General features: G+C 38.6%; 1 protein-coding gene across 1 annotated transcript; it reads left to right on the top strand.

Moving 5' to 3' along the window:
- The first annotated feature begins 340 nt into the window (after positions 1–340).
- LOC133638232 (IST1 homolog) lies at positions 341–25,189 on the top strand. The gene is made up of 10 exons (XM_062030623.1): positions 341–496; positions 15,580–15,676; positions 15,770–15,950; positions 16,019–16,106; positions 16,187–16,270; positions 17,359–17,469; positions 17,551–17,760; positions 18,902–19,003; positions 22,337–22,382; positions 24,005–25,189. Exons 2-10 carry the CDS (start codon positions 15,592–15,594, stop codon positions 24,163–24,165), a joined length of 1,068 nt encoding a protein of 355 aa, XP_061886607.1. The 5' UTR covers positions 341–496; positions 15,580–15,591; the 3' UTR covers positions 24,166–25,189.
- The last annotated feature ends 2,612 nt before the right edge of the window (positions 25,190–27,801 follow it).

Raw genomic sequence — 27,801 nt, 5'->3', positions numbered from 1 at the left:
ACACACACTATTCTCCCCTCTCCCCTCAGGCAGGAGACTACGCCCCATCCAGACCCACACCTCCCGCCACCTGAACAGTTTTTTTCCCCTCGGCCATCAGGCACATGAACAATAACTCCTAACAGTAGCTCCCTGAATTCCTTGAATTCCTTCTAAGTCTATAACAGGATCTGATAGCTCAGTTATAGCTCTTTTTATTACCAAATATGTGTTATATGTGTGTTTTATGTTGCACGATTGCACCAAGGAAAATTCCTAGTTTGTGAACCCGTTCTCAAACAATGGCAATAAAACTATTCTGATTCTGATAGTATTTTACACGAGGTGTGTGTTGTAAATTTCCTGTGGTGCTACGTCACCAGATCTCGTGACAAACCCGCCCAAACAAAAAACTCCCGATGACGTCACGACAGAGGATCACGGAAGTAAACCAGACGACGAAAGACAACAGACGCAAACACAATTCAGTTGCCGTGTTTTCGACTATTACTGACAAGTAAGTCATTTCTTCTACTTGGCGTCCAACTGTACTGTTACTACCTTTTTTATTTGACCTAATAATGTCATTGAATCATTTGAAAAGTATTGGATACAGATTGGTGAGTACTTTCTAGCGGCGAGGTGTAGGTTATGGAAGAGTGTTAACGTGTAAATCAGTGTTATAAAACTAGACAACACGTACACAAATGTGATTAATGGCGTATTATTTGCCAGAGCCCCTTCGTTAGGGCGCCTTGTGAGGCCGATATTTGAGCTCTGCTAAGCTAGGTCATTCATGCCCAGTATGTGTCAGTGACGTGCGGTGAACTAAACAGCAGGTGAGGCATAGATACTTTTGGAGGTTTTTTTTAAAAAATTTTTTAAACTTAAATTCATATGCTCTAATCCAGTGGTTCTTAACCTTGTTGGAGGTACCGAACCCCACCAGTTTCATATGCGCACTCACCGAACCCTTCTTTAGTTTTTTTTTTTCAAATTCAAGAAAAAGTCACATGTTTTTTTTACAGGTGCACAAAATGAACCGTGCATGAACATCACCTTGTTTAAACCTTGTGTGGTGTTCGGGTCTGTGGGACCCGTTTTGGATTTTTATTAAAAGAAAAATTACACAATTAATTATTTTTTCAAACTGAGACTCACTGGCTTTGGCTCATTTTCTGTGAAGAACATATATCAGAATTCATATTTAGGAAACACACACCATACAACCCCCCTACACATTTCTATTACATATAAGATGTCCGGGGTCCACTGGACCCGGGGCTAATAGAAGTGTGGAAATAGATGTTTTGTGTACCACACACACACACACACACACACACACACACACACACACACACACACACACACACACACACACACACACACACACACACACACACACACACACACACACACACACACAGCAGGCCTAGACAGGGAGGACAGAGTGTAGGTACACAGAACATCAGAGAGTCAAATGTGCGACAAAATGAGCGCAGACAGTGCTGACAAACAATGTTGCAATCTTGTGTGGGAACCACAGGTGCAGAAACGTAAAAAAAGAATCCCTGTGGGATGCGGAAACTGGCAGATAAGTTTCCATGCAACGTTCATATTGTTGTTACTCAGCCAGCGTTTGTGGGTCTTAGACTTACTTTTTATTGTCGTTCAAATTTGAACATTACAGTACAGATAAGAACGACATTTCATTGCATTAGCTGTTTGGCAGTGCAGGATAAAAAAACAATAAGGTGCAGATATAAATAAATAGATTACTGTAAAGATAAATATATTGCACTTTTGCATATGCATCTACGTTTATGGATGTATGTTATATTGTCTTTATATTCCAGCGAGTTCATCCATTTTTTGGGGGGAATTGAGGGGATTATTATGATGCGTTCAAGAGTCTTATGGCCTGAGGGAAGAAGCGGTTACAGAACCTGGAGGTTCTGCTACGGAGGCTGCGGACCTCTTTCTAGAGTCCAGCAGTGAAAACAGTCCTTGGTGGGGGTGGGAGGAGTCTCTGCAGATTTTCTGAGCTCTGGTCAGGCAGCGGCTTTTTGCGATCTCCTGGATAGGAGGAAGAGGAGTCCTGATGATCTTTTCTGCCGTCCTCACCACTCTCTGCAGAGACTTCCAGTCTGAGGCATTGCAGGCTCCAGTCCAGACAGAGATGCAATTGGTCAGTAGGCTCTCTAGAGTGCCTCTCTAGAATGTGGTGAGAATGCGGGGAGGGAACTGTGCTCTTTTCATCCGACGCAAAAAGTGCATGCGCTGCTGAGCTCTTTTTACAAGAGCTCCGATGTGTAGGGACCAGGTCATATTGTCAGTTATCTGCACCCCCAGGAACTTGGTGCTGCTTACTATCTCCACCGCTGTGCCGTTGATGAAGAGTGGAGCGTGGCTGGACTGGTGCTTCCTGAAGTCGACAATGATCTCCTTGGTCTTGTGGACGTTCAGGACCAGGTTGTTGGTTCTGCACCAGTCAACCAGATGTTTCACCTCCTCCCTGTAGTCCATGTCGTTGTTGTCACGGATGAGGCCCACTACTGTTGTGTACTTCACAATGTGGTTAGTAGTGGACCTGGCGCAGCAGTCATGAGTCATCAACGTGAACAGCAGCGGACTCAGGATGCAGCCTTGGGGGGAGCCGGTGCTCAGGGAGATGGCACTGGAGGTGTTGTTGCCCACTCTCACAGACTGGGGTCTGTCTGTGAGGAAGTCAAGCAGCCAGTTGCATAGGGGGGGTACTGAATCCAAGGGGGGCCAGTTTGCTCACCAAGTGCTGCGGGATGATGGTGTTGAATGCCGAGTTGAAGTCCAGAAACAACATCCGCACGTGTGTGTCCTTTCCTGCCAGATGTTCTAAGCTCAGGTGGAGTGCAGAGGAGATGGCGTCCTCTGTGGAGCGGTTAGAGCGATAAGCAAACTGGTATGGGTCGAATGTGGGGGGAAGTCTGGAGACAATGTATTCCTTTACCAGCCTCTCGAAGCACTTCATTACAGATGTTTTTTGGGATAAGTCAGTATTTTAACAAAAAAGTGTGTGATTGTGAGGCATTAAAAGCCACAAAATGCAACGGGTCCATCAGACCCACAAACACTGGCTGAGTAACAACAATATGAACACCACACAAGGGTTAAAGAACAAAAACAACACAGTGCATGAACTCACAACAAATTACACACCTTACACACATTACCATAAATTGATTAACGTGGACCCCGACTTAAACAAGTTGAAAAACTTATTCGGGTGTTACCATTTAGTGGTCAATTGTACGGAATATGTACTGTACTGTGTCCTTAGCAATATACTAGTAAAAGTTTAAATCGATCAATCAAACAACCTGCAAATCCGATGAAAAATTAGTGGGAACATTGTTTGGGGGTATCCATAATACGCCGATAGGGAGAAGTTTTTATTTACACGATAAGTCGGATGTGTCTTTACCTCCGTGGCGGAGGCTCCGCCGAACCCCTGAGGCTGACTCACCGAACCCCTAGGGTTCTATCGAACCCAGGTTAAGAACCACTGCTCTAATCATTGTTGATTTAGGTTGCACATTAGAGTAACAGGAAAAAGAAGGGAGTTATTCGTTTTAATAAAAACATTATCGTAATGATATTATGATAAGATAAATGGGTCCAAAAAGTATTTGATAATGTTATTAAATACTTTTTGGTGTATATATGTATATATATTTGTCGAAGATGCGCATGTACGTGCCAGCCCCGACTTAAACAAGTTGAAAAACTTATTCGGGTGTTACCATTTAGTGGTCAATTGTACGGAATGTGTACTGTAATGTGTCCTTAGCAATCTACTAGTAAAAGTTTAAATCGATCAATCAAACAACCTGCAAATCCGATGAAAAATTAGAGGGAACATTGTTTGGGGGTATCCATAATACGCCGATAGGGAGAAGATTTTATTTACACGATAAGTCGGATGTGTCTTTACCTCCGTGGCGGAGGCTCCGCCGAACCCCTGAGGCTGACTCACCGAACCCCTAGGGTTCGATCCAACCCAGGTTAAGAACCACTGCTCTAATCATTATTGATTTAGGTTGCACATTAGAGTAACAGGAAAAAGAAGGGAGTTATTCGCTTTCATAAAAACGTTATCGTAATGATATTATGATATGATAAATGGGTCCAAAAAGTATTTGATAATGTTATTAAATACTTTTTGGTGTATATATGTATATATATTTGTCGAAGATGCGCATGTACGTGCCGGCCCCGACTTAAACAAGTTGAAAAACTTATTCGGGTGTTACCATTTAGTGGTCAATTGTACGGAATATGTACTGTACTGTGCAATCTACTAATAAAAGTTTCAATCAATCAAAAAGGCCCGACGCACTTTCAGCTGCCCTCGAATGGTTTCTTTGTGAGAACCTGAACAAAACGCGCTGTTGTGTCACAACTTAGTCACTAGTAGAACTCCAGATGCAGAGACGTGAGGCAAGGTTGAACAAAAAGTGCGGTTCTTTAATAAAAGTCCAAAGAAAAGAAGATCGGGCCAAGTGGTTAGAGTGTCCGCCCTGAGATAAGTAGATCGTGAGTTCAAACCCCGGCCGAGTCATACCAAAGACTATAAAAATGGGACCCATTACCTCCCTGCTTGGCACTCAGCATCAAGGGTTGGAATTGGGTGTTTATATCACCAACAATGATTCCCGGGCGTGGCCACCACTGCTGACCACTGCTCCCCTCACCTCCCAGGGGGTGATCAAGGGTGATGGGTCAAATGCAGAGAATAATTTCGCCACACTTAGTGTGTGTGACAATCATTAGTACTTTAACTTTAACTTAAGATCAGGCAAAAGTGCACACCGTGAAAATATAGTCCACATTGGAGCTTCCAGTGTTGAACTATAGAAAGTATTTCATTGGTTGACAGATTTTGGCTTTATCAAATAAAAGTATTTGATACAGTTATTAAATACTTTTTGGTCCCATTTGCTTTTAACAAAGTAAATCAAGTATTGTGAGTGTATCTTTCTGTATTTGTATCTGAAGCAGCAATAGCTATCCTCCATGAAAACCTACTTTGTATGATCACATTCATTTGGTCTTAAAGTCCAGTTTAGAGAAGTATTTAATCTTGGATACAGTATAAAATCCTCCATATTGGCAGACACATTCATTTATTCAATTTCATTCCAAGCAATAAAACAATATTTTTGCATCTGACAAAAACACCCACAAACGCTGGCTTACTCTAATAAAAATGCCATGTTTGTTATAACTACAGTTAAAAAAAAAAAGTCTGGCTTCCGCTGGAGAGACATGTGTCTGCTAGCTTGAGCGCCCCCACTTCTCCCAGTGTGGCGAGTCAGAGCATAGACATCTTATAAGTAGACGCAGCATTGGCTGCTGTGACGAGAGAAATTCGGCCGCCATCTTGAAGTGGTGATGAGGAGCCGGCGAGCAGCCTAAACTGACAGTTGACAGGTAGAAAACAAAGAGGGTGTTCAGCGTTTTTCTGCTCAAATGAGCGGACTGTTGAAAATAGGAATCGGGGGATTACTTTTCACAAGTAAGATTTAACATTAACGTACTATTGGTTGTATTTTGTGAAAATAATATTACCACAGAGTTCAGAAGGAGCAAAGATCTTCAATAGTACTGAAATCATAGCCGCTAGCAAACAAGAGACGATAATAGAATTGCTTGTCAATGAAATTAATTACATTTAAAAATGTCATACTTGAATAACATAAAGTTGAAATACGTTTATATATGTTTATGTTTAAGTATTTGGCAGACGCTTTTATCCAAAGTGACATACATAAAAAATACATATTAAAAAATCACTGTAAACATTATCATTTAAGGGAAGAATGTAATAGAAAATATCAATACAAAGTGTCAAGACAGAATAAACTCTCTGCTGCTGCAGCAACAGAGATACAGTCTATAGGTCCCTAAGATATATAGATATCTAATGTATTCATACATTGTTTATGTTGGATATACACATGTATATATAACCTAATCATGTTGTTTCTTGAACTTAAAAATGGCTGACTGTTTTTTCCCCCCTTCTCTGGGATTATATTCCCAGTTTTGATCTCGGACGTCTGGTCACTTATAGCATATAAGAATATTCTATTACTGTTAAGCAAACTATGAATAATAAAACACGCCAAAACGTGTCCTTTATCATAGCTACATATATGACAAAAAAAGCGCGTGAAAATCAGTGCTATTCAGTGAGGTAAGATGAATTAAATGCGCTGACAGTTCATTGCTCCTGCCAAATGAATTGCAATGAGTGGAGCGAATCGCCACTCCAAGATGGCGGCCCCGCGTCTTGTCAGCGCCAGTAAGCAGTAGCGGTCGATGCTGCGTCTACTTATAAGATGTCTATGAGTCAGAGTACTGCTAAGGCTTTGAACTGCAAATTGACAATATCTCGCCCCCTACCTTGAGGCAGAGGTACTTGCTGCCTCATGGCCTGCCCCTTCCCCGTGGCAACAAGCACGCACATGCTCGATACACTTTGTGTGTAGCCGTTATTTTGATCAGGAAACACAGAATTCCCGCAATTTTGACCATGAAAATTATCACAATATACAGGAACCACAAAATCACATAGAAAGCATCGACCAAAAGATACATATTAAAACTTATTTTATTTTATTACTTCTTTTTTGAACATCTCATGGTAAAGCCTTTTACCCCCCTGGTGGCAAGGTGAGGCACTGCCTCACTTGCCTCCCCTGACAGCGCGTCACTGTCCACGAGCTACGTCGGCTTTTTCCGTTCAGGGAGTATATTTTTACTTAGGTACTTGAAGTTGTGTGAGTTCTACTGTGATATGTTGGTCATGTTCACACAAGTGACTTACTTACTAGGTGTAGGGGTTGTATACACTCTGGGGGTCCAATAGTGTAGGTATGTGTGTAATTTTTTTTTAAATTAATTGAATTTACATGCGGGCAGCACAGTGTAACAGGGGTTAGTGCGTGTGCCTCACAATACGAAGAGCCTAGGTTCGATCCTGGACTCCGGATCTTTCTGTGTGGAGTTTGCATGTTCTCCCCATGACTGCGTGGTTTCCTCCGGGTACTGCGGCTTTCTCCCACCTCCAAAGATATGCACCTGGGGATAGGTTGATTGGTAACACTAAAAAACGTCACTTCCTGTCAATGAGAAAGGACGCAAAAGAGAAAGGCTCCGCTCTTGCTACCGGAGTTTTTTGTTAAATCTGAAGATTTTGACCACTGATTTGCGATCACAGCCACAGGAGAGTACTCTGGCATCTTCAATCTGATTTTGGTCAGTTGAGAGGCACTGGTACGCTGAAAGAAGGCGAGTTGAGAAAGCCGTTAGACTCAAGCCAAAGGCGCCTTGCCGCAGTTCAAAGCGGTTGCCTAGCAACCAAAAGCTACGGAGAGTTTACAGCTGTTTTAAAGTGATCCCGACGTCGCAGAGTGATATAAGTTGACAGGCTGAAACCTCAAATTGATCTCTGAACGGCGCAAGATACGAAATTGTTGGAAAAAACAAGTTAAAGTGCCGCAAGTCGCTAAAGAAGCAACTGCCGTTAAGACACAAGCAAGAGGCAGTGACGTCAGTGACTGCCGCGATGCGAAAAGGTAAAGGAAAGATTGAAATCCCGAAACCTTCGGGGTCAGCTGTTACAGAACACAACTGGGAACAAGATTTGAGGTTGGACACAAGACATGATGGGAATCAAGAAGTGATAATACAAATACTTGAAGAAATGAAAGAAGAAATGAAAGAAATGAAAGAAGAAATGAAAGAAATGAAAGAAATGAAAGAAATGAAAGGAGAAATGAAAGAAGAAATGAAATAATTGAAAGAAATGAAAGAAGAAATGAAAGAATTGAAAGAATATCTGAGAAAAGTAACAACAGAACACAAACAAGATGTGAAAAGTCTGCAGGAAAATATACAAAATCTGCAATCTCAGAACAACAGAAGAAATAATGAAGCCACTGAAATGAGCAAACAAATGAAGATCCTTCAAGAAGACAACAACATGCTGAGGAATATCATAGATGAAATGGCTCAGGACAAACGAATGAATGATATCATCGTGACTGGGCACCGAATTAAACCAAGATCCTATGCGAAAGCTGTGAATAATGAAGGTGAACCAGATGAAATGGATATGATCTCAGCAGAACAGCAAGTGGTCAACTTTCTGCAATCAAAGGAAATTGAAATTGACATTAATACCATCGAAACATGCATCCCACTGAACGGAAGAAACAACAACGCCACTCCAGTCGTGCTCGTGAAACTTGTAAACAGAAAATCTAAAATGGCATTGCTGAGACAGGGAAAGAAGCTGAAGGGAACAAATGTGTACATGAATGAGCATCTCACAAAACGCAATGCTGGAATCGCCAAGAAAGCACGCGACTTGAGAAGGCAGGGAAAAATCCAGGGAACTTGGAGCACCAACTGTAAAATCTACATCAAGCTGAATGGAGGTCCAGAAGCAAGAGTAATTGTTGTCCATGACATCAAGGACCTGGACAATTTTTAAAGTTTACACAGCTACCAAAACAACGATGATAATGGACTCTGACAGAAAACAAACACCCAAATTCAACATCGACACTACTATGTTCCAAGGGACGACTAAACAAGAGGACCTACATTCAGGATTGCATTCACCTACACTTATTGAGATTATTGAAACAACATCAAAGATTGTTGAACAAGAAAATATGGAACTAAAAAATTTCTGCAACAAAGATTACAAAAACCAGGATTTGGAAAATGATATACATCCAGATACAAATTTTTTCTCCCACATCAGTAATAATTGTTTTTATTATACAGATGATCAATATAATAGCAACATTACATGCGATAACAAATTGTCAATTATTCATTTTAATAGCAGAAGCTTGTATGCAAACTACAACAACATTAAGAACTTTTTGGAACACATCAACGAACCATTCAAAGTGATTGCTGTTACAGAAACATGGATTGATGATAAAAAAGGAATAGATTTTGATCTGGAGGGATATGAACTAAACTACATCAACAGAACCAACAAAAATGGAGGAGGAGTAGCTGTGTACGTGATGAAGAACCTGAACTACAAAGTGGTAAAAAACATGTCATTTGCTATAGATAATATCTTAGAATGTATAACCATTGAAATATGTCAGGAAAAAAGCAAAAACATTTTCATCAGTTGTATATATAGATCACCTAAGTCAAGTATAGAAACATTTGAAGAATGGATCAAGGCTACTTACATGGATAATGGTCAAAGAATAATGTTCTTATGTGGTGACTTTAATATTGACTTATTGAACCCTAACAAGCAAAAGTCTATTAATGACTTCATTGATACAATGTACAGCATCAGTTTATATCCAAAAATTACAAAGCCAAGTAGAATCACAGCACACTGTGCCACGCTTATTGATAATATTTTTACCAATGAGTTTGACAATAACACTACAAGTGGTCTACTTATTACCGACGTTAGTGATCATCTGCCAGTTTTTACAATATATGATGGACACTACAAGAAGAAAATGGAAGACAAAAGGACATTTCGAAGACTGTGCACAGAGAAGAGGATGACTGCTTTCAAAATTGAGCTACAAAAGCAAGATTGGGACAATGTGTACAATGAAAAAGAGGTTGATGAAGCATATGAACATTTCTTAAACAAGTTCATAATACTTTATGACAAACATTGTCCATGGATACAACTTAGTAATAAACAGAGAAAGAATAACCAACCATGGATGACAAAAGGATTAAAAAATGCTTGTAAGAAGAAGAATACACTATATAGAGAATTTATAGCACAAAGAACTATAGAGGCAGAAATTAAGTACAAAAAGTATAAAAACAAGTTAACAGAAATACTACGATCATGTAGAAAAGAATATTACAGTGAATTATTGGAAAGGAACAAAAATAATATGAGAGCAACATGGGGCATCCTCAATAGCATTATTAAAAATGGCACAAAGAGGGACTACCCTCAATACTTTTTAGACGGAAATAAAAACAATGACAACATAAAGGAAGTAGTTGAAAGCTTCAATAATTATTTTGTAAATATTGGACCAAAATTGGAAGAAAGGATTCCAGACCCAGTTCCAAATGAGGACTATAATGATACCATAGAGCGAAATCCCAACTCCATGTTCCTCAGTAATGTGACACAGGAGGAAACAGTTATAATCGTGAAAAAATGTAAATCTAAGACTTCAACTGATTGTAATGGAATTGATATGGATACGATAAAAAAGGTTATAGAAGAGATATCAGGACCATTAATGTATATTAGTAACCTATCATTTCAAACAGGTACATTTCCAAACAAAATGAAAATAGCTAAAGTTGCACCAATTTATAAGACTGGAGATAAACATCAATTTACAAATTATAGACCTGTTTCTTTACTTCCACAATTTTCTAAAATCATTGAAAAACTGTTTAATAACAGATTAGAGAGTTTCATAAATAAAAATAGAATACTCGAAGAGAACCAATATGGATACAGAGCTAATGTCTCAACTTCAATGGCTTTAATTGAAATTACAGAAGAAATTACCAATGCAATAGACAGTAAAAAATGTGCAGCAGCAGTTTTTATGGATCTAACTAAAGCATTTGACACAATTAATCACAATATTTTAATCAAAAAACTAGAACGATATGGCATCAGAGGGTTAGTCTTAAACTGGATAAGAAGTTATCTAACGAACAGGAAACAATACGTGAAGCTAGGCGAACACATGTCTACAACACTTAATATATCCTGTGGTGTACCTCAGGGATCAATATTAGGACCTAAATTATTCAATCTCTATATAAATGACATTTGTAAAGTTACAAAAGATTTAAAGTTAGTATTATTTGCGGATGATACAACAGCGTTTTGTTCAGGAGAGAACACACAGGAGATAATACAAATAATAACAGAAGAAATTAACAAATTAAAAAGATGGTTTGACAAAAACAGACTATCGTTGAATCTTAGTAAAACTAAAATAATGCTATTTGGTAATAGTAGAAGAGAAAGTCAAACACCAATACAAATAGACGGAATAGAAATTGAAAGAGTAAATGAAACCAAATTTCTAGGTATAATGATTGATGATAAATTGAACTGGAAATCTCACGTAAAAAATATACAACATAAAGTAGCAAGAAACACGTCAATAATGAATAAAGCAAAACATGTTCTAGACAAAAAATCACTTCATAGTCTATACTGCTCACTAGTGTTACCATATCTGAGCTACTGTGTAGAATTATGGGGAAATAATTACAAAAGTACACTTCATTCATTAACGGTGTTACAAAAAAGATCAGTTAGAATAATACATAATGTTGGATATAGAGAACATACAAATCCTTTATTTATTGAATCAAAGATACTGAAATTCCACGACATAGTGAATTTGCAAACAGCTAAAATTATGCACAAAGCAAACTATAACCTGCTACCCAAGAATATACAACAATTCTTCTCAACAAAAGAGGAGAAATATAATCTTAGAGAAAAATGTAATTTAAAACATTTGTACGCACGTACAACACTTAAGACCTTCAGTATATCAGTATGTGGAATTAAATTATGGAATGGATTAAGCAAAGCAATCAAACAATGTACTAATATGATCCACTTCAAGAAACTCTTCAAACTCAAAGTGTTTACAAAGTACAAAGAAGAAGAACCATGACAAACATTTTCAATTTATTTCATCCATTCATTCATTCATTCTTAAAGTAATCTTACTTATCTCATCATATGAAATATGACTTTCTTCACCAATTATTATTATTAAATTCTTACTATTATTTATTTATTTATTTTTATTGTGATTACATATGGAGTTTATTGTGAAAAAATTGAGAACAGGAAGTGAATAAAAAAAGTTTCAGCAACTGTTATGTAAAGAAAAGGGGTAGGATTAAATAAGCTCTGCTTCTTCCTACTCCTTTTCGAACATGTTGAAAAGAGAAACTGGAAATTGTGATGTATCATGTTGTATGCTTGCATGTTCGAAATAAACTCAAACTCTAACTCAATTGGCCCTAGTGTGTGAATGTTGTCCGTCTATCTTTGTTGACACTGCGATGTGGTGGCGACTTGTCCAGGGTGTACACCGCCTTCCCCCCTAATGCGGCTGAGAGAGGCTCCAGCGACCCCGTAAGGGAAAAGTGGTAGAAAATGCATGGATGGATGGATAATTTACATGACACCAGTATTATCAGAGAGGTCTTGCAAAGACGAGTCCAGTGCTAAAGGTATCATTTTCCTGTGATAAATATTTAAGTTATGGATTATATTAATGTGGATAATGTTTTATTATAATTAAATTGATAATTTATGATATATTTATGACCTAAGGAAAATATAGACCAGGAGAAAAATATATTTAATGTCGATATTTATGTATCAAATGAAACCTTCCTCTGATTACAAATCACAATAAACACTTAACAATAACCTATTTAAATTAAGGTTAAAAAATAAGGAATACGTAAGAAATGCTTAATAAAGTGTCACAAAATAGTGATGCAAACCGAGAAGTTTTTTGCAGGTTTACTGCCATGGAAGTTACGTGGTCTGTGTAACTTTTAATTTGGTCTGTTATTCTTAGTAAGTATGGGAGTGATTTTATGTTATGCAGTAATTATTATTTAAAAATTATTGGACCAAATTAGTATTTCAAAGTAGCACATTTGTTATATTTTGTTGTTGAGTTGAGTTGAGTTTGAGTTTATTTCGAACATGCAAGCATACAACATGATACATCACAATTTCCAGTTTTTCTTTTCAACATGTTTGAAAAGGAGTAGGAAGAAGCAGAGCTTATTTAATCCTACCCCTTTTCTTTACATAACAGTTGCAAAACTTTTTGTTCACTTCCTGTTCACAATTTTTTCACAATAAACTCCATAAGTAATCACAATAAAAATAAATAAATAAATAATAGTAAGAATTTAATAATAATAATTGGTGAAGTAAGTCATATTTCATATGATGAGATAAGTAACATTACTTTAAGAATGAATGAATGGATGGATGAAATAAATTGAGAATGTTTGTCATGGTTCTTCTTCTTTGTACTTTGTAAACACTTTAAGTTTGAAGAGTTTCTTGAAGTGTATCATATTAGTACATTGTTTGATTGCTTTGCTTAATCCATTCCATTAATTTAATTCCACATACTGATATACTGAAGGTCTTAAGTGTTGTACGTGCAAACAAATGTTTTAAATTACGTTTTTCTCTAAGATTATATTTCTCCTCTTTTTTTGAGAAGAATTGTTGTATATTCTTGGGTAGCAGAATGTTGTTTATTTTATTCATACAGTCCTGCACTTTAGTTCCTACTTGTTGTTTCCGTAAATCTGATTAAGGAACACACAAGGGTTGAAAAGAAAAGATGAGCGCGGCGAAGGACTACGGTCCGTTTGAAAAAAATCTAAAAAACTGCCCTACTGTTTAGTTGACTTTTCCTGTTATATCGACAATTTCTTTGCCCTCTGCAGCACTCACTTTTAGTTTCTCTTCTCACTCCATGTAGAAAATCAACAGCGAGACAGCAAGATGGCGCAACTAAACTTGATAGTTGATACTGTTAAATGATTGGCTGTTTACCGTGACGCTCACTGATCACTTCCTGTTTTGCTAGGTTACCAGATGGCGAGTGCCTTTATTCATGCAACCAATTTTGCTTCATTGTTTCCGGTTTCTTCCGACCATAAAAAAATATATGAATATCAAACGCTTTATTGAACACATTTTTATTGATATTGATTATGTGTCAATCGCAATATATATTGATATCATTTTATCGGCCGAGCTCTAATTTCTGGTCAACTTCCTAATACTAAGTCGACGGTGCTCAAGATTTTCCGTGTGACCTTATTGTTTAAAATGTTTTAAAAAGGTTGGTACTAGTAGCATTGGAAAAGCTTGCAAAACAAAGAAACAGAAAAAAGTGGTTTCACAGTTACGGTGTATTTCTAATGGATTAAATTCATGAAATTGCCGTGGGAAGTGATGGAAAATTTGAGTGAACATGGCTGGTCGGGCTCGATTTGTCAGTCACATCACAAGCGACCAGGCAATAGGCGTGTCCAAAAAAATCCGTCTGCAAATTGATCAATTTAAAAGATATTTGACAGACTCACAGATGAATGTATAAATTATATTATAAAACAGCGGTTTGGTTGCTACCTTGATTGCGCAAAACTGAATGGTATGAAAACCGAAGCAATTTTTTCAATAAACCTGCTCAGTGGCCTTGTGGTTAGAGTGTCCGCCCTGAGACTGGAAGTTTTTGAGTTCAAACCCTGGCCTAGTCATACCAAAGTCTTCAAAAATGGGACCCATTGCCTCCCTGCTTGGCACTCAGCCTCAAGGGTTGGAATTGGGGGTTAAATCACCAAATGATTCCCGAGCGCGGCCACCGCTGCTGCTCACTGCTCCCCTCACTTCCCAGGGGGTGAACATGGGGATGGGTCAAATGCAGAGGATCATTTCACCACACCTAGTGTGTGTGACTATCGTTGGGACTTTAACTAACTTTAACTTTAAAAATTATGTAATCCAATTGATCTGTTATAGACCATAAAATACATATGTGAAATCCATATACATAATGACTTAACATACTTTTACTGAAGACACTTGTTGATGGAGAAGGAAAGAGAGAGCCACAAATACACCACCTTTGTACTTTTTAAAAATTCAATAGGTTTTTTTTTTTTTTTTTTTTAAATCAAAGTTTGCAAAGCACTTTGGCATCATGGGTTGTTTTGCAGCTGTTATCTGTTTGGGCACTTGTCTCAGATGGAATAATACGGAGGCAAACGGACAAGTTTGTTATGTACAATGTTCGGTCGTACAATACCTGATAGGATATATAAAAACTTATACGAAAAAGGAGATTATTAAAAACTGAGGTAACATATGCTATGTCGTAAACCTTGTGTGGTGTTCGGGTCTGTGGGACCCGTTTTCATTTTTTATTAAAAGAAAAATGATACATTAATTAATTTTTCAAACTGAGACTCACTGACTTTGGCTCATTTTCTGTGAAGAACATATATCAGAATACATATTTAATGACCACACACCATACACCCCCCCTACACATTTCTATTACATATAAGATGTCCGGGTCCACTGGACCCGGGGCTAATAGAAGTGTGGAAATTGATGTTCTGTGTTCCACACGCACCCACCCACATACATACACACACACAGCAGGCCTAGACTGGAGGAGGACAGAGTGTAGGTACACAGAACATCAGAGGGTCAAATGTGCGAGAAAATGAGAGCAGACAGTGTTGAAAAACAATCTGTTCAGTATTTTAACATAAAAGTGTTTGGTTGTGAGGCATTAAAAGCCACAAAATGCAACGGGTCCATCAGACCCACAAACGCTGGCTGAGTAACAACAATATGAACATTACACAAGGGTTTTTTAATTTAAAAAATAGCTTTGGGCCGCAAATAGTCTCTGAGCCAGACTTTGTTTAGCCCTACTTTTCAAAATTTCCAGAGGAGGAGAGGTTGCTCATTTAATGGCTTTTTGTCCACAGATTAGAACTATCATGCTTGGAGGCTTCAAATCAGAGAAGTTAAAAGTCAACCTCCGGCTAGTCGTCCAGAGACTTAAACTCCTTGAGAAGAAGAAAAGTGAGAGCAACCAGTAATTTGTTTTTAGTTCAACCCGGTCTGAAGTCTTATGTCATGTTTAACTGTTTTTGCTCCAATTATTTTACAATGTAGCTGAGCTTGCTCAAAAGGCTCGCAAGGAGATTGCAGATTACCTGTCATCAGGAAAAGATGAGCGGGCACGGATCCGTGTGGAGCACATCATCAGGGAGGACTATATGGTGGAAGCCATGGAGATCTTGGAGCTTTACTGTGACTTGCTGCTGACACGCTTCGGTCTCATTAAGTCTATGAAGTAAGCCTTGGTGAACTTTTGTATGTGCATTTGTCCAGTTGTTAAATAACTCAGTGTCTTTTTATCAGGGAGCTAGATCCAGGCTTGCAGGAGGCGGTGTCCACTCTTATCTGGGCATCCCACCGCCTTGAGGCTCAGGTGTTGGAGTTAAAGATCGTAAGTACTTTTGGCACCAAATGTGGTTCGATTTCTGTTTGTCGAGTTTGGAAGGTTTGATCTTTGAATTACTCTTACAGGTATCAGACCAGTTATGTGCAAAGTATAGCAAGGAATACGGCAAGCTGTGCAGGTCAAACCAGATTGGAACAGTCAATGAACGAGTGAGCATATGTTTCCTGTTACTGCCTTAAAGAGGGACTGCACTTTTTGGGGAATTGTGCCTGTTGTTCACAATCATCATGAAATCATCATGACGTCAGATGTATTTTTTTGTTATGCATTCAAAATATTAAATAAATGCGATCAAGAGTCGGCTTACAATGGAGCCTATGGGAGCCGCTCTATTCTGCCTGTAAAGCTCTTAAAAAACATCCAAACACCTCCATTTAGGTTTCATATACACGATGTAAGTATATATGTAATGTAGTAACGGCCACATTTATAATAACATTTATATGTTAAGTATTTTGCTCATTTTAAGCATATGCGGCGCATTGATTTAAAAAACACATTACAACGTTCGATTTTTTTAACAAACTCACTGATTATTACTCACTGCAGACTTCATGAGAGCCAACAAACATAATGAAACATCACTTATTGTACAAGGTATGCTGTCATTAAGATGCCGACTGAGGGGATGTTCAAATATTCCCATTTAGATTAAGCCTGATTTATAATCCTCGCGAAGAAAGAGATGGTGGAACTAAGCATTTTATCATGTTGTTCTCGCCATTTCCGGGTCCAAATTGGCTGTCAAAGTTTATTAACATGTTGGAATACGTCCTCGTCATTCTACTTTCCAGGTGAGAGGCATGATTTAGAATGTAGAATAAAGTTTGACGAGCAAGGAAGCAACTCATCAGTCGATCATGTCAACTTTGGCACGCAAGCTCGTGATCACGGCGCCGCTATAAATTAGCGCTTATAATAACAATATCACAAATACTTGGTTAATATTCAAGTCACAAAATATAAATTGAGTATTGTAGGCACTTTTTGGATGTTTTTTTCTTATTGTGTTGTACTGGCGGAATAGACAACCTTCCATTGGCTCCGCTATAAGCAGACTTTTATTTACGTTTATTTACAAGTTAGAATGCATAAAAAAATACATCCTTCGTCATGTCTTTCATAATAACTGTGAACGATCGGCAAAATAAAATAAAAAAAGTGCAGTTTCCCTTTTAAGAATGCATGATCCTGTAGCCAAGAAAATATTCAAGTGCTTCTAATCTGATGTTTGCAGCTGATGCACAAGCTGAATGTGGAGTCCCCTCCTAAGATCTTGGTGGAGCGCTACCTGATTGAGATAGCCAAGAACTATAATGTTCCGTATGATGCTGATGCGATAGTCAGGGTAGGTATTAAAAAATGTTGCCTGTCAGGATTATGTCATTTGTTTTGTATACTTACAGTTGAGTCACTTTTTCCTTGACAGCCTGAGGTGAGTCACGGAGAAGAAGCTGACCTGATTGATGTGAACAACTACAAGAAGCCTGGAGGAGGAAGTGGAGGTGGAGGTGGCGGCGGCGGCGGCGGGTTCACTGCTCCAGTCATGCCAATGCACATGCCCATGCCCATGCCCATGCCCATGCCCATGCCTATGCCCATGCCTGTAGCTTTCAACTACCCACCTCCCAAAGGAGCAGTAAGACATTTCTTTTGAAACTGTTTCAAACAATTACATTGCACTTTCAAAAATGTTATACCACATATTTAATAAATAATCATCAATATCAGTTAACACCTCGAGATACATTTAGCATCTTTTTGTATAGTCATATTTTTTTGTACCGGGTAGTTGTGTACTTATGGATGAGTTTGACTTTGTTAGTTTAAGATTTTTAATATTCTCCATGAGGTACCTTAACAATCAATGAATGCTGTTTTCATTACGTTGTATTTTTCTTAACATTGCACTGCCGTGCTACATTTCGCTTCATTCATTTTGTTCTGAAAAAAAGCAATGACACCGGAAATAAACATATTTAAGTTATTTGTTATGTACACTAAACGTGCAAAATAGTTTCCGCCTTAGTTACATTGATATATATTTTGTAGATAATTTTTTCCAAAATTAAGTTGACGATGCTCTATGTGTTATATAGGTTTTGCTTATGTCAACAACCAGTCTAAGTGTCTAACTCATCCAGTCCTGGTCCACCGTGTTCGTAATATTACATATTACATTGTCAACATAAAATTTGGGGCAAAATCACAGCATTTTAATGTACGCAGTGACTTCAAAATAAAAGCATGGTAGTATGAACCTGAATTATACAAGAACAACTAACAAAATGCACTGTTTACAATTTTTAAAAAAGTTCTTAGCAAAATAGCCACCAGAATAAAGATTTGCGCAAGTACAAAAGTTTTGTCATTCTGAGACATACAACAAAATTACCATAACAGCTCTGTTAGATAAAATAATAACACAATATATGAAATCAGAAGAATTCAAATACAAATATTCACAAATGGAGGAAAACCTGTCCGCAAACTGCAATAAGTGGCAAAAGTCACAAGATAATGTGCACGCAATGGTTAGTTTTGGTTTAGGTTATGTTGACAACTGTTTATGTGAAACGGATTCCACTGTATCAGAAAATCATTGGCAAAGTAATGCAATAATATTGTGTTGCAGAAGGGGTGGGAATTGTAGAAAGTATTCTACTCCGTCTGTCTCGAGTGTGTCATACAGTCTGAGAACAAGCATTTACGCAGTGTTGCGTTCAAGTATTCAAAACAATGCATTAACTTTGTTTGGCCTGTTTGTTGTTTACCTGCAGGAACCATTTATTCCGCCTGTCGGATCCTACAGCAGCTTCCCGCACACTATGGGAGGAGGGCTGCCCCCTCAGCTGCCCACTTCTCCTCCCACATACGAGTCTGTAAGTGACCAAACTTCCCATTCATGAACCCTTCCTGTTACCAAAGACGGACAGATGGACAGGGCAGGGCAGGGCATCACTCAGGGAAGAGCAGTTCACAAAGCTTTTGCTTCTTCTTCTGCATTTCTATATCTATCCCAGAGTTAGCTTTGTTTATATTTTGTTGGTGCATCAGAAATAAGCAGCATGAATTGCTTGTATAACCATTAACAGCACAGTGGTCAAACTGACAGACCTGGGTTTTTGTCGCACAAAGCTGAGTGCTGTAGTTAAAACTAAAAGCAATCGCATGCTCATCAAAGGTGATGGTTTCCCTGGAGCGTTTGCTTTTTATTTATGTTCTTGAATCACTAACACGACATAACCTACACTGCAATACAACACTATAAATAATAGGGCTGCACGATTTTTAGAAAAATTATACCGTATTTTTCGGACTATAAGTCGCTCCAGAGTATACGTCGCACCGGCCGAAAATGCACAATAAAGAAGGAAAAAAACATATACCGGTATACGTCGCACTAGAGTATAAGTCACATTTTTGGGGGAAATTTATTTGATAAAATCCAACACCAAGAATAGACATTTGAAAGGCAATATAAAATAAATTAAGAATAGTGAACAACAGGCTGAATAAGTGTACGTTATATGACGCACAAATAACTAACTGAGAACGTGCCTGGAATGTTAACGCAACACATCATGGCAAAAGCCATTCAAATAACTATAACATATAGAACATGCTATACATTTACCAAACAATCTGTCACTCCAGATCGCTAAATCTGATGAAATCTTCCTCCCTGGTATCGCCTCTGGTATGTCCTTTCTTTCTGCTCACTACGTCCAGCTTGTAATCTGCAGTATATGATTTCCTTTTCGGTGCCATTTTTGTTCAGTCCTTCTCAGTTTTTATAAATTACCGCCAATGTTGATGTGATCCACTTTAATAGCTACGGCAGTAGCATATAGCAGTTAGCATCCCATGACCCACAATGCACTTCTGCCATGACCCTCCCCCGCCGAATTCTTATTGATTGACGTGTGAGTGACGATTACTGACGTGTGTGTGACAATTGCTGCCATTTGCTTCGTCTCTTACGCGAATGAGATAAATATTATTATTTGATATTTTATGGTAATGTGTTAATAATTTCACACATAAGTCGCTCCGGAGTATATGTCGCACCCACGGCCAAACTATGAAAAAAAACTGTGACTTATAATCCGAAAAATACGGTAATTACGATTTTTGTCTCTAAAAATGCGATTGCGATTTCATTTGGGATTTTTGCATTTTATACATATGAATGCATAAGACTGCAAAAATAAAAAGTGAAGGAGGAAATGTTACTTTTAGACTGTCAAACAACATATTCTTGTCTCGAGGTGCCACACATTAGAACAATATACAATAACAACTTAACAATGTGATAAGACACCCATCTTACTGACTGAAAAACGTGAACAATCATATTATAGTATCTGTAAAGCCCGCATTTCATGTTTTGTTTGTACACAGGTAGCCAGACAGCGTATGTAGTTGTAGTAACAAGCATGACGTGCTGCAATATTATTACTCGATGGACAGTTGTCCGTTTGGTCAAGTTGGCCGGGGACATTTTTTTCCAGTTGATTTTGGGTACGCACTACATTTATGTCGGCATAATTTGGCTCCAGTAATATACAGTATGGAGGATGAACTACTACTTTTAGACGCGAGCACAAAGGAAAGGTGAGAAGTTGGAGGAGACGGAAGCCGGGAGAGTGAGGTCGGCGGAACTTGAAGCCAAGCTATTTTGACATGGAGTGCTTACCCAAATAAACCGGAAAAAACTTTCCCGGCCACCTAGACCAAACCGACAACTGTCCATCGAGTGCGTCACTTTAATACCGATCATGATACACGCAGCACGTCATGTGTGTTATTACAACTACATATGCTGTCTGGCTAGCTGTGTATAGATAAAACATGAAATGTGGGCTATTACTTCACATATACTCTAATATGATTGTTCACATTTTTCAGTCAGTAAGATTGATGTCCTATCGCATTGTGTTGTGCATTACGAACTCAAACGCATTTTGTGCTGACGTAAAAGCTAGCTTATCTCTTTCCGTAGCTAACTTATATGGCTAATACCGAAGCATGGCAATGTGTTACTATGCTAGATAAAGAGTTCCTCAGTGTTCTCTCTTACAAAAACAATGTCGCATCAGCTTGGTTACACAGCTTCCAGAACAAAAATTAAGTATTGTTGACGGTTTTTGAATGCATTTTTTAAAGTGTTTTAGGGGTAGAAATGATTGCTCTCATTAGCTGCATTTTTAGCCAGCAAGAACGAGCCAATTTTTACAAATTAGAATCCAAAAAAACCCAAAAACGTTTGTCTTCTTTTCTCTCATAATGTTAGTGAACAGTAGGTAAAATAAAAATATAAGTGCAGCTCCCCTTTAAGTAAATGTTGAAAATCTTAAAGTGCACTTTTTTCCAAGTTGGAAAAAGTATGTTGGGTTGTCTTTTTTTGTTGTTGCCAAAAAGGGCTATCTTGCTTGGTCGTCTGTGTTGATGCGCTCATATTGCCCATCCAACTTGAAGCTGAAATATTACCACAAAAAGACATTTGGCTTTGTAATTATGTGTTTTCATCTTAATTTTTATTACTTTGCGGAACTTCTTACTAGCAAGTAGCGAGTGAGTGAGTGAGTGAGTGAGTGAGCGAGCGTGCATGCGTGCGTGCGTGCGTGCGTGAGAGCTAGAAGTCCTCCTCTCCGTTCACCAAGACAAAGGTTGTGAATGACTGTACAAAGTGCTCACTGCGTTCAGTTAATTGTACTGTTAAATAAACGCACTCAAGTGCTGAGAGCGATGCACTCTTTCTCCCTGTTTGAAGCGCAAGATGAAAACAAACACACGTAGACATAGCAATTTATCCATGCCACCAAAGTATTTTGAACTTAATTTTCATTTATCGTTCAATTGATTGAAATATTGACTATCGGCTTAGGCCTAGTCGCTATCAAAACTTTTTCCAAAGTGCACCTGATGTTTGTTATTGGCATCCTGACTGCCTCCACTGCAGCGCGCACAAACTTGCGGTTTCCTTAAACACTTTTGATTGGCCATTTTGCAAAGGACGCAAGGCTCAATAATTCTGATGGGGTAACGTGTCTGTCAATCAAATGCCGGTGACGGCAGAGAAAAAAGCCCCCCACCTCTCGCGGTTTGGAAACCGAACTAATTAAAACCTCGGTGTGGGTTTGATGTCGATTAATCGTGCAGCCCTAATGGATGACAAGGGCACTGTCACAAACACTCTTCTTCTGTTTCAGATTGATGACCTAAAAAACTCACATCCTCTTCCTTTCCAGGCTGTAGGTGAGTCCTACCGAGTATGTAAAGGCTGTAAAACTTTATACAGTTTGAATACAGTTCATTATGGGATTTGTTCACAATTTGGAACTGACAGGAAATAACAGAAAACATCATAAAACATACATATAGATCCATATATCAATGAATCTGTTGAGGCCCTGAATTCTTAAAGCTCTGGTTGACGCGACTCTTTAACATTGTTTAAAAGTCGGCAACGGTACTTCTGAAATGGCAGACCGCGGTGGTGGTGGTGGTGCCGCCTTTTTAAAGAAGGGTAACCATATGGTGTGTTCTAATCACACTCCTGAGCCTCCTTGGGACAGTCTATTCCAGAGTGCTCGGAAGAAGGTACGATTGTTAGTCAAACTTCAGATACAGGAGGTTTGATGCGGTTTCTGTCCTGCTCGTGGAATACTGGACCAGCTCTACACCCTTGCAAGGCTACTGGAGGGTGTGTGGGAGTTTTCCCAAACAATCGACATGTGCTTGGTAGGATTGGAAACACGTTTGACCTTGTCCCTCGTATGCTATGTTGGATGTGCTCTGAGGGTACAGGATTTTTAGTATGCTCCTACAAGCCATTCAGTTTGAGTACAATTGTAGTATGATCCTGGTTTATTCCAACAGTAAGTCTTCACTGTAAAGGCTTCTTTATCGGTTCTGTTCACAATTTTCAAGGAAATCATCTGTAAGCACAGCCAAGGCAATGAGGGTTTCCAAATTGGGGGCCTTAGGATGTCATATCTGTTGTTTGCAGATGATGTGGTCCTATTGGCCTCATCAAGCTGTTGCTGTCAGCGTTTATTAGGGCATGCCTCACTTGAAAGAGTTTAAGTATCATGGGATCTTGTTCATGACTGAAGAAAGGCGAGAGGGATGGACAGGCGTAGCGATCGCTGTACTGAACCTTCGTGGATGAAAAAACAACGCTCTCGATTTGCTGGTCAATCAAATTTTAAAATTACAATCAATTTTGTACACTGCTGCTGGAATTTTAATTTTCCTGAGGGAACTCTCCTGAAGGAATCAATAAAGTACTGTCTATCTAGCTATCTATCTATTCCTACTTTCACCTATGGCCACAAGCTTTAGGCAGTAACCCAAAGAGTTAAAATAAATACAAGCAGCCAAAATGAGTTTCCTGCGCCGGGTGACTGGACTCACCCTAAGAAATAGAGTGAGTAGCTCGGAGTGGAGCTGCTACTCCTTTGCATGGAGAAGAGACACTTGACAGTTCCTGGGCATGTTGTTAAAAATAGTCCTGGACGCCTCCCTGGTGAGTTCTTCCAGGCATGCCCAGCCAGAAAGTTGCCCCAGGGTAGACCCAGGACACGCTGGAGGGATTATGCCTCGCTGTTCCTCAGGTGAAACTGGAAGAAGTCTGAGCTTCTCTACTGAGACCACTGCCCTCACGACCCGACTAAGCGAAAGAAAATTGATCTGGGTTTTTTACTTGCAATACACACATCATTTTAAACAGACCGCACATTACTGCTTTATTTTATGAATTAAATGTAATTTTTGGCTTTTCCCCTAACCTCCCAAGAGCTGTGTGGATAGAATATCTTTTGATTAGATTAAGCAAATAGGACAAACTTGCTCAGTCACTGCGTATTTTTCCACAGGTCCTTCATCACAGATATATGACAACACCACCCTCCCAGAACTTCCCTCTGTCCCTGACACGCTTCCCACATCCTCCTTCGGCGGAAACACCACCACTTCAGATGACCTCGACTTTGATGACTTGTCACGACGCTTTGAAGAGCTGAAGAAGAAGACCTAAGAGGTTTTTTTTTGGTTCCTCGTCTTTGAAGACCAACATGTGGGCTGGTGGTTCTGTGGGAAGTAAAACTTGCTAAAGGCTCAGAATTGGCTATTTATATACAAATCATATATTTACTTTTACCTTATATAGAATATAATGAACATACATATTACTGAGGTTATGATTGCAAACAGTCTGGTATTTTGACTTGTTATATATTTTACTTTATGGAGTTTCACTGTTTAAACACTTGCTTTTCCCTGGTGTGACATACTTTGCAATGAAATAGTTTTGTCTGTCAAACACAGCAGTCAGGCCGTCCTTGATTGTTCTTTGCACATTATGACGTAACGCTGTGATCTCTGTTTCATCCCAGACCGGTCCAACAAGTCCGACTTCCCCGTCTACCTTGATAGGTGTTTCTGTTACAACCCGTAGCAGTTGTTTGGTAGAAGAACATTGTAACATTGTCTTATATATATATATATATATATATATATATATATATATATATATATATATATATATATATATATATATATATATATATATATATATATATATATATATATATATATATATATATATATATATATATATTTTTTAACATATCTGATCACACAACCTGATTTTATATCTATATATTAAGCCCAAAGAGAGGTTGTAGTTCTCCATGTGTCTCCACACATCTTCCACTGTACCGCTGTATTTGCCTTAAATTGTACACTCCCACCAGAGGCCTGGTTGGTCTACAAGGATAGCACATCATTTTTTTCCATCAGGACCTGATACATGTTCATTTGACTGCAAGAACAAATGGTTGGGTTTTGATTAGCTCGTGAGAAGTTGCAGTGAGAGCACTTTTCACATGTTTTCCAACCTGACCACACCTAGCTCAGCTTGTTTATCGAGAGGAGCCTTGAATGATTCGGCACTTTCTGGAAAGAAGATGTAAAAGCTAACGAGGAGAGTTAATAACACTACCAAAACTGCTCTTGCATTATTGGACGATGTTACTTTGTACAATAAACATTTAATACAAGTATGAATTTGCCAAGTATGTTTCTCAGGTTGTTTTTCAAAATGGCGTGTTTTCAAAGGACATTTCTTGTCAACCCTTAAGTCTACTTAACTAAGCGATAACAAATGGGCATGCTCTAAAAATGTGTTTTATGTCAGATATCTTTTTTTTTAAACTTTCAGTGCTTTAAATTCTTCAACAGCTGCAGACCTATTCATAGATTTCATTTAAAAAAAAAATATTTGTAATGTTTTATGCCTTTTGTAAAAAAAACAAAAAACATTTTCTGTTAAAGTACCATTGATGACTATCAATGACACACACTAGGTGTGGTGAAATTACCCTCTGCAATTGACCTTGTTCCACCCCCTGGGAGGTGAGGGGAGCAGTGAGCAGCAGTGGTGGCCGCACTCGGGAATCATTTTGGTGATTTAACCCCCAATTCCAACCCTTGATGCTGAGTGCCAAGCAGGGAGGTAATGGGTCCCATTTTTATAGTCTTTGGTATGACTTGGCCGGGGTTTGAACTCATTGGTACAACACAAAATATGCAATATTTCCAAAAACAAGGTTCAGAGTAGAAAACTCGATGAGGTAATTACAGCCTTTATCAAGTCAATAATTAATAACAACACTGATTTTAATGCCTTATTATTTTTGGAACGGCAGGTTTTTCCAAAAACTCACCCCATCTTTTCTCAGCCAAAAAATGGACATGCTGAAGTAAGTGTCATAAGTAAGTCTTGTTTATTTTTATTTTTATTTTAGCCTCCAACGGTTTAAATGTTTGAGCAGATTCAGAACGATCCATAAATATTACGTTTTTATATATGTAATGTTTTTCTTTTTACATTTAATTGCTGTTTTTGTAAAAAAAAAAAAAAAAATATTATCGGGAAAATCAGTGGCGGGCCGTGCGTTTTCCCACCTAGGCCTTCAGTGATGTCCGACTTCAATGATTACCTCTCAAAATACCATCATTTATGTCACCACATGACCATTGCTGGAGAAATACTACACAGTAACACATTTACACCCTACTGGGCATTGAACACATCAACAGTATACAAAACGGGTTGTTTTCTGGCGCACTCAAAAATCTATTAAAATGCATCAGCAATTAAAACATATACCGTACATTTCTCTGTTTGGCTTATGCAACTTCCGGTGAATAAAGTTTGATTCAAAGTACACACTTCTCAAAGATATATTAACTGGCCTGACCACATGATGGCGACAAATACACAAGTAACAATGTTAATTAAATGACAAGCATGACACACTTTAACAACAAGAGTTTACAACTTTTAGTTGTAACAGAACAGCAACTGTCACCAACTTGTGATCTGATTGGCTATCGCAACTGTCTATCAACTGTATGTGTTCTCAAATTCATCTGCTAACGATCCCGGTAAGTATCCATTCACAAGAGGCGTAAACGTCACGTTCAACGTGAGGCCATCTAGAAAACCTTACTGACAACAACTCGTGATCTGATTGGGCATCGCAACTGTCTATCAACTGTATGTCCCCGTTCGCTTACAGTGCACGGACGCCCGCATTGTTGATTCTGAAGGTGTCTGGCAGATTTTGTACAGAATGGCAACATAAGCTAGCTGAATTCTGATTGGATACAAACTACAACTAAAAACAACAGCACTGGAACGAACATAATATGACATGAAGATAATATGAATACTTCTAGATATTTAGGGAAAGTAAATTAAAAAAATATTTTATCTTTAATTATGATCAATCAATCAATCAATCAATCAATGTTTATTTATATAGCCCTAAATCACAAGTGTCTCAAAGGGCTGATCATGCGTGGGTTCCCTCCGGGTACTCCGGCTTCCTCCCACGCCAAAAACATGCACCTGGGGATAGGTTGATTGGCAACACTAAATTGGCCCTAGTGTGTGAATGTTGTCTGTGGAGTGAAATTACTGCCAAAACTCCACAAACACAAAAATGTTTCATAAGTAAAACAGCTGTTTTCTTATTTAAAAAAATTCTGCAAGTAAGAAAACAATACACAATTATAACAATTGCACTCAAAGCACCTGTAATTTGCACTCTACAACCTCAGGTGGTGCTGCTGAGTCAATTTAAGGCCTAAAGAACAAAGAACAAGCAGGGTGGGGAGTAAAATGGTGGACAGAAGATAGGGGAAACAAGCTCAACCTGTAAGTTTCCCCTCTCTTCTGTCTGCCATTTTGTTCCCTACCCTGCTTATTCTTTGTTATATTTGACGGATGGCGCCAGGCGCAAATAACAGTAGCTCTGACAACCTTAAAATTAAAGCCGTGTACGGAGAGAGTATGGCCAACTCGGTTTTAAAGTCGGTAGCAAACATGGCGCCCTGTAGTCACGTGAGGGGCTTTTGACCAATCAGAGAGAGAATGGCCGGATGATCAGATTCTCAAACTGTGGTACGCGGGCTGCAGCTAATGGTACGCCAAATAATCAATCAAACATTCAAACACAGTGTTACTGTTCAAATTGTGTCATGTTACAGTTGCTAAAAATGTTAAATAGCTGCCTTGTTGTTGATGAAAACTTAGACCTGCAACGCTTCTCTATGTTAATGTTGGTCATTATGGTGGTACTTGGAGAGCCAAGTGTTTTCTGAG

This window comes from Entelurus aequoreus, linkage group LG02 (genome assembly GCF_033978785.1).
Source record: "Entelurus aequoreus isolate RoL-2023_Sb linkage group LG02, RoL_Eaeq_v1.1, whole genome shotgun sequence".
Taxonomy (NCBI): Eukaryota; Metazoa; Chordata; class Actinopteri; order Syngnathiformes; family Syngnathidae; genus Entelurus; species Entelurus aequoreus.
This window is presented reverse-complemented; position numbering and strand designations above follow the sequence as displayed.